Raw genomic sequence first — 8,769 nt, 5'->3', positions numbered from 1 at the left:
CAAGTGTAACTATAAGAAACTTCATAAAAAAAAAAAAAACTACAAAGATCTAATTAAAAATAAGGTAAATCCATGCAGATTAATTTTTCTTACTTGTTAATAAGGATTTTCGTAAATTTTTATCTCTCTCCTGGACTCCCTTTGACATGCAAAACACGAGAAGTTTCCTCCCTCTCTATCTCTCTTCTTTCTTTCTTTCTTTCTTTCTTGCTTTCTCTATAGTCTTCCCTAACACAGTTCAACTTTGTAAGTAAAGAAATGAAAGCTAAAGTGATAGAAATGGGAAGAGCTTTCTTCATGTTGCAAACGCTTTTGCCATCCTTTCCTGCCATCAGTGCTGCTAATTTGCTTTACTTTTGGGTCATGTTATTGCTCATAAGGCAGACTATGCCCATTGGCACTTTTCTTTTTTGGGTTCTTTTTTGGCACTTCAAAAAAAGTATACAAAGGAAGTTTGACTGAACCAATTGAACATAAACCAAGGGAAAAAAACAAGCAACATTAGTTCTTGGTTTGTCCTTCTATCTTTCTTTCTTTCTTGAGGACCTGAAAATATAATGAACAGAGCAATTCTTCAAGATTATTCTTTCCAGTAATTTAGAATTACTATGTTTTTAAGCAATAGTCAACAACAAGCTGCCTCAGTAATAGCATTATTTTTAACATCTGGGCGAGGTCAATGACTCAAACCCAGTGTTAACGTAATTGTATGTGAGTATATTTACATTAGTTAAGGAAAAGTCTTTAAGCAATAAGAGCCCCTGCACTTCTCAGCAGAGACAATATGAATTTAATATAATTAAAGAATGCTCGTATCTGTGGTGTTTCGGCAATCCTCTCTGATTTGCCTTCAGAAAAATTTTCCTTACAATTGATGCAAAGTTGAATCAAACAAACCACTCTTCCTACTTCTAACCAATCTAGCAACTGCATTAACTTTCTCAATGATTGATGGAAGAAGCTCAGCTGCTTCATCATGTAACTGAGTTCCAGCTCCTTCTAAAATATCATCCCCACAGCTACTAATTTCTAATCTTGAAAATAACTGCACAGCACTCTCAGCTGCAGAATCCAATCTATTTAATGCATTCTTGCATGCAATTATGGTTTCCTCCGGTTTACTCTTTTTATGAAGACTTTCTTTTTTATCTCTGTCCTTGCTCATATCATCATCAGCCAAATTTTCTTTGATTGTGCATCTAGCTAATGCACATTCTGAATTTGCTGAAATTTTTCTCGAATTCATGAGGTCCTATTGAAAAAGCAAACATGTAAGCGAAGTAAATAGATATGTTACGGTATCTTGATGCAATTTCTGAGGAATATAATGGAAACAGATTGTCAGTACTAGAAATGACACTAGCAATTAGCATATTCACTTATGAAAATGCTCAATAGGCTATATATAACATATCTACTTCCAATCCACATATTCTATGAAATTTTCATCAAATTTGATAGCTGTGTGAGTATGTCTTATGCCCCTTGATGTACCTGTTCCAAAGAATTTTTTACTTCATTTTCCATCATCCTAGAGGATGCATTTTCCAACGTACTGCGAATCGTGGCGTCTCCCTCATAGTTACTGGTTTTATCAGTTATATTTCTAACAGGAGTGCTAAATAGCCTCTTGCAGTCCCCAGGGCCATGATGTTGCACAACAAATCTTGCAGAGTACCTATGTAATAGTGATTTTCGTGCCTCCATCTGCACAATAACACACATTTGAGGAAAATAAGATAATAGCCATAATACAAAGCTCCAGATTGCAGTAGCTTAAATCAGTTAGAGGATGTCTTGCTTCCCTAGAGATTTGGGAGCAATTCAACCACATCTATTTATAAATCTTACGTCCAATCTTAGTTTCATGTACAAAGATGACTCATATATTTGTTATAACTCACATTTTAGTGCTTCAATACTCAAATCAGGAAAATGATAACTAACCATTTTATTAAAAATCTTAAGTGTCATGCAGAAGGACTGACCTTTTTGGCATTTGATAAACTGCCAAAATGTTGCTTGAATAGTTCACTATCTTCTTCGGGATGCATGTTGTGTAAGTTAGACTCAGTAGAAGCTTTTGAATCACTTTCACATTCATCTGTATGTAACTGCTCTGTTGTGCTGCCAGAAATTTGTTCTGGATACTCGCAACATGATCCATTATTACTGTTGCAACCTGCAAGTTGGTCTGAGAAAAGATCCCTCTCTTCTTGTTTCATATGGCTACGGCGCCCAAAACAGCTTTGGTCATTTTCGATCTCAGCCTCATCTTGTCCTGCAACAAGCCACCATTTGTAAAACAAACATCGCTTTATAAACTCGTAAGTTGCATGAAATCACAAACGTTTGCTTTTAGCTTCAGAGTTTGGCATGCTTCCAAAATCAGGAATTTACTGAGCCTGCCATGCATGCTAAAATCATAAATATGAAAAAAACTGCAACAGATTATGCTAGTGACAATAAAGATTAATTAGCACCGCGTATCAACAGCAATATTACAGGAAAATTGAGGTCCTTTCTTGAAATAGTTGATTGCTTCGACCCTAGATTTTCATAATTATTTCACCTTCAAATAATCAATGAAATGGCCGGTTCATTTAAATTGGTCAGAAAGTAGACATAAGTGCATCTACAATAAGAAGAACGTAGAGACATGGATGTCACAGAGAACATCTTAATTATTCGAAGCTATTGGTTGTGACAAACAAAACGCTGGTGTCATTGAGCAAGAATTTCATCCAGGAGATGTCAACACTAAAATTAAGATAAACAGATCAAACTGAAGAAATTTCACATGGAACAATGCTTTTGACATATATTTATGTAAGACACCCATAGCCATAATGGCAGCATCCTGGAAACGAAAAAGTTGATGGAGAACAAGTGAGAGAATGGGGAAGAAGGAATGTGGGAGAAATAGAGATAGGGGAAAGAGCCGACGGCAAAAATTCAGTCTCAGTAATAATTCAGCAAAAGGTCTAAAAATGGAAATAATCAAGGGCTATTTATAGAGCCCTAAATACAATAATAACTACTTAAACCTAATATGAAATAAACCCTAACTTAAAAGAAAAGAAAACCTAACTTACCATCAGAAGCATCTATAAAATCAGACAGCAATTCATTAAACACTTTGCATGCAATGCCGTCTCCACCAAGTGCGTCCAATCGCCACACACAAGTGATTATAGCCTTAAGATTTGCAATAGAAACTCTATATTTTGTCGTCAACAACACATTCTTCAAATTAGATTTGTGAGACGCTTAATTAACAAGGTTGGTCTTCTTTCCTTTCCTCAACAAGGGTGAAGACTGGGAGATAAATAATGTAAGCATAAAGGTTGGCCTTACTTAAACTTGAGGAAAACTCTGACATCTTTGTATCCATTAAACTTTGCATCTCTGGGGAGGACAAAGCATCCATGCAAACAGTATAAACAGAGAGCCAACGGTTGTCCAAAGCAAAGTTGCTGAAATTATAGTGAATCCATGAGCCAAGTATTCATGCCATCAGAAGTTAATGACTGAGACCCAATGCTTACCTGAAAGTTCCTCCAGGCCTTGAAAGACATTGAGTTTTTGTATACTCTGGTGACGAAGAAGCATGACCAACTGGCATAATGACTTCTGGGGATAGGGAATAGGCCTGATCATCACCAATGAAACCATAAGCATTCGCGTGCTAATTTTACACAATTCTCTTAGTGTGTGTTGGAGTAATCTAAGAAAGGGAAGTGTTTGGCATGAATTTAAATTATGTAATCAGAAAATTCCTTATTTAAATTTGGATAGTATCAATTTTTAAATTACTTAGATAATTTAATCAAGTAAATTTCAAAAAACTTGCCATTCCACCAAAACATGAGAATTTGACAATTACCTCTTCCCTCTTTTTTTTTTTTTTTTTTGGGAATAACATGACCACGGTCAAAACCATCTCATAGCCTCCTCCCTCATTTTTGAGGACCCCCCCCCCCCCAAACAAAAAAACACACACACGCAGACACAGAGCACAAGCTCAATTGCAATTTTTAAAAATATTAGGATTATACAAACAAATAATTTTAAATACAAGGAATTCAACAAAATATGGTAATGCAACATTAGATATTTACTTTATGTATTTCCATTTCTTGATATCTGTTTTATTTTCTAGTACTGTTTTTTAACTCTCAAACTTCAAAGATTAAATTTTCACTGTGGTTATATTTTTATCATTGAAGAAGGTTATCCGGGTTTTCACTGTGGTTATATTTTTGTCATTGAAGAAACATGATGGGGATTCTAAAAGGGTCCAGCAAGAATATAGAACACACATACCTCTGATAAAGTATTGTTTACACTCCCGCAGACAATATTGGAGCCGGTCACTTTGGTTTGTGCCCATTTTGGAAGTCTTGAAACACTAAATTTAAAAGCTTTAGCCTCCCTACCACTGCTTCCTGGATAAGGCATTCTCCCGCTACTTTGGTTGTTGTTCCTCAATGACCAGACATCCTCCGGATTGATTTTAGATTGCTGAAACTGCTCTTCATAGGGTGGTAGATGGCGAAAAGTAGCTGGCTGAGCTAAGCTTCTTGGAGACAATGGATTACTTTTCCCCGTTATATTCTTAAGTATTTTAGAAGACAAAGAAGAAGGCAATTTCCACAGGAAAACACAACCATCACCATCTACCTGAACACATCAATAAAAAAGTGTAGGTGGTTACAAGAAGATATTGACAACCTTCTTTTTCTATCACGGCGACAAGAAAAGCTATTTAGAGTCAAACACTATAAAAGTGACTTCCATTAGTATGTCGTCTTATATTTATTCATCTGGTCTTAAATATGCACGTTCAAGTTTCTGAACTTCATGACCTGTGAACATTTTATGCAGTGTTTTCACTCTAGTTCATACATGCAGACACATGTCAAAAGCAAAGCCCTACTTCACATACAAAGCCATGAATGCCCAAACAATGTCAAAAAGTACTGCCTAAAAATTGTGCCTGTGAGGTTTGTCCTTTCAACGACACATTAAAAAAGAGTATTAATTGTTAAGATTCAAGAAACGTATTGAAATGCTGTCTTTGATATGTACTCTGTGATATGAACTTTTCCTAGATCTTGACATTGTGATGGACGTGGGCATCCATTGACTTGGGTTCGGAAGAAGCCCAAGGATTTAGTAAAGGGTAATTGAGGTATTTTCTGCATGACCGTTAGAGGAAATTGTAAAGAGAGTATGGAAGGTGTAAACTGTAAAAGTGGGTTTGGTCAGAGGGAGAGGGGTAAAGAAGGTTTTGCCAGTCTGTTGGGAGAGCTGTGGATATTCCTCTTTGCTTGTAGTAGTTTCCCTTCATTATACCTATACTCTCTGGGTGTTTTGTGATTGAATAACATAAATCTGAGACTGTTTCCGTCACATTCCTACGCTGGAAATAAAATATGGTAAGACTGTTAATTTAAGAACAGATTAAACAAATTAAAAGGTTACTTTACATAATAAGACTAGAATCGTGGTACTTGGGGAATCCTAATTGCACTCAAAAGTCATACTACGTTAATTTTAAGGATGCCTTTTTTCGGAAAATCCGTTAAGGATGAAATATTAATCATCTTGGAAGTGATGTCAAGAAGTCTCCGAGTACATCTTTGTCTTTCCTTCTCCAACATCATGCTTTGGTAAGTGATTAAACTCAACCATTGAAGTCCCGAAGCACACCTTTTTATCTCTCCTCTCTGTTAATATCTACTATGGATTCATGAGACTTGAAGTCTGCAAGTACATGTTTTGTTTCGCATTGTGATGCTTTAATGTTACGATCTTTAAACGTAAACATAGTTAATTTCTTTTAGAAAATTAAAAACAGGGGCACCTCTTAGAAATTGCATATAGTTTTTGAAAACAGGTCTATAAAAAACCGAAGGTCCAGCACGAGGGAAACTCACAGAAACTATATGCTTGCAATCGGGCAAGAAGATGATGCCAGTTACAACTTCAGCATGTCCCATGGCACTTGCAACCATTTGTCCCGTGAATAAGTCATATATGCAGATGGACTTGTTAGAGAATGAGCAGACCACATAAGTGCCGCTTGGATCCATTGTAACCTGCAAACATAATTACTTCCCAGCAAAACAGCATTTTAACATTTTGTAATCTTTTCTTGACCATGTAACTCACCTTTATAGGGTCTCCACAATTTTTATCTTGCTTGTACGACCTAATTAGCTTTCGATCAGTAATGTCAAATGTGTTTATCTTCTTATCCTATGATTAGGAAAAGAAAATCAGTACCTTCAAGCAGAAGCATTCTGGAATTACGATCAATATCTTTTTTCAAAAAAGGAAACAAACAGGAAAGTGTGCTCATATAGAATTAGGTGGGCTGAATATTGTGTTTTTTGGATAGTCTTTTAAGTCACTGCTGAGCACGAATAATAACTTTTGTTAACCATTACCTATATTACCTGCCCAACTGTGATTACAATCCCCAATCTTTGATCTACATCCATGTCATAAACAGTTCCATGCGAAGCCTTTAAACTATGTTGCTGCAGAATTTTATAATCAGCATCTGCTATCCTAATGTCACGAAGCACCAGCGAACTAAAAGTATGAAACAAAGGGTTAAGTTAATATAAAGGGAAACATTCAGTATCAAAAGATGAAAAAGGTTGGGCCGACTTCTTCTTGTAACAACATTCTACAACACCACTAGTCACAGATTTATCTAGGAAAGAAAAATAATATGCTCTTGATTCTATCGAAATTCAGGGTGAAAAACAAATATGATGAATCGGACTCACATTTATTGTTCATTTTTTCCCTAAACTAATAAATTAGAAATATAAACCGAATGATTTTTTTCAAATCCATTGTGAGAAACTTAAAGGGACGAAACTGTTTGATAGGATTTAACAAAAATTATAACCCTGATGTTCATAAATATATGATCTTGATCTGTGAAACTGATACTAAAAGCTGAGTGCATCGGACTATTGTAAGGTAGATGGGCCACACAAATAAAGCATAAAATCTCTTAGTCAAATTGACCACATAACAAGCCCCTTATTACATTTTGATATGATTCATCTGCTAAACAGATGATCTAAAGAAAAGCAAAATAAAAATTCTTTGGTAGTCTTGTAAGTTCCACAATTCATACCCATGCAAAGGTTGCATCAAATGTTGAATACAATGGTGTATTCTGTTGATATTTGTTAGGATGTATTTTCTAAATATAATCACAGCAGCTTGGTAATGTTCAAACCCATTCTTTTGCTGAACATCGTCAGCCTCAGAATGTTCAACATCAAAATTTCTAAAACTTACACAGCCCATTTTAGTCTTTTTACTTCCTTTTCAAAGTTGTTACAATTTATGTGAAGACAAATTATATCATAATCTCTTTGAAGAGAAACTTGTATTTTGCCCCAACAAAAGCACAAACCTGTGCCAGCATACCTATCAGCACTACAACTGAGGATCTTGCAGTTGTTGCTTGTAATCTTTATTGAGGTCACTGCCGCCGAATGATCATCAATACTGTCAATGAGATTGAAATTTCTGCCGCATGCAAAATACAGACAGTCATTGAATGATCATCAACCTCTTAGCTAAGTAAAACATTTACAAGACATACCTTCCTACATCGTAGAGATTAATTATACAATCTCTACCACCTGAAGCAAGATAATAACTATTGTTGGCGATTTCTTTATATGTGTCTTGGCCGCATAAAGTGAAGCTCAGCGTGAGGATCTCTGCACCATGAGCACTCTGAAAGAACAGCCAACCTTTACTCTTTAAAAGATTGCATAAATGACCATTAACAGGAGTGAAGGGGGGAGGAGACGGCATGTCCTCATATAGCATTTTACAGCTCAGTAGTCTTATAAAAACACTTAGGCACCTCAGTTCACCTGAATGCATGTGTAATCTGATGTTTCAAGGTTGTATATATGAAGGTTTCCTTTGCAATCACCAGCAGCCAGATACTTTCCATCTGAACTAGTGGCAAGAGACCGGAACCCTTGCTTGCCAACATCTGCTTCAACTGCTTCACGTTCGAAAGTCCCAGTAGTTACTGCAACAAGAAACAGGAAACATGCAACACGAATACAAAAGTTTAAAAACATATTGCAGGTAGTCTTGATTGTGAGAGCCTGAACAGAAGATCACCGAATTGGCCACATTACCTAAACTTGAAGAACTCATTAGCTCAGCCTTTACAGAGCAATGCTCTGCAGCATCTTTTGGTAAATCAGATCGCAAAGCAAGATCCCATAGCCTTATCGTACCATCAGTAGAGCATGTTGCAAATGAAATTCCACCTGAACAACCTCTAGCAATGCATGCAAGAGATGGATCATGGATGTTTTCACAACATAGATTTTTGACATCCCATATACACGAGGAATGTGAAACTAGCACACAACACCTTGCAGCCTGGAAAATGGGAAACATTTTGTTGCATCAATCACTGTTTCTCTCTGTTTTTTGGGGGGGGCCTTTAGGAGCTCTGTGCCAAAAATTATCAAACATATGAAGTTACAATGATATAAGTAGCACAAAAACCTGTTACCTGATTTCATGGATGCTCCAAATGCATAGACTATGATCCCCGTAAATAACCACTGTGGTGAAATATGGAGAATATTTTAAGGCACAACGTTATGACATGCGCGATCATCAAAACTAGGTTAATTTGAACGCTCACCAAGCTTTTCTAAGGCTGAAAACTGACATGACTGCGTCCGGCAGGGGAGGCAA

At 36.3% G+C, this 8,769-nt stretch overlaps 1 protein-coding gene across 1 annotated transcript; it reads right to left on the bottom strand.

Moving 5' to 3' along the window:
• Positions 1-749: 749 nt before the first annotated feature.
• Positions 750-8,463, bottom strand: LOC114722474 (uncharacterized). Its single transcript, XM_028908513.1, has 13 exons — positions 8,196-8,463; positions 7,920-8,083; positions 7,640-7,776; positions 7,462-7,563; positions 6,465-6,603; positions 6,178-6,264; positions 5,943-6,104; positions 4,327-4,683; positions 3,549-3,652; positions 3,358-3,476; positions 1,989-2,281; positions 1,495-1,707; positions 750-1,252 (listed from the first exon to the last, which is right to left on the bottom strand). The coding sequence occupies exons 1-13, from the start codon at positions 8,461-8,463 to the stop codon at positions 866-868; spliced, it is 2,532 nt and encodes an 843-aa protein (XP_028764346.1). The 3' UTR covers positions 750-865.
• Positions 8,464-8,769: the final 306 nt, after the last annotated feature.

Source organism: Neltuma alba, unplaced genomic scaffold (genome assembly GCF_004799145.2).
Source record: "Neltuma alba isolate B1F8T4 unplaced genomic scaffold, ASM479914v2 tig00012095_pilon, whole genome shotgun sequence".
Classification (NCBI taxonomy): domain Eukaryota; kingdom Viridiplantae; phylum Streptophyta; class Magnoliopsida; order Fabales; family Fabaceae; genus Neltuma; species Neltuma alba.
Note: the sequence above shows the minus strand (reverse complement) of the source record. Positions and strands in the feature narration are given on the sequence as shown.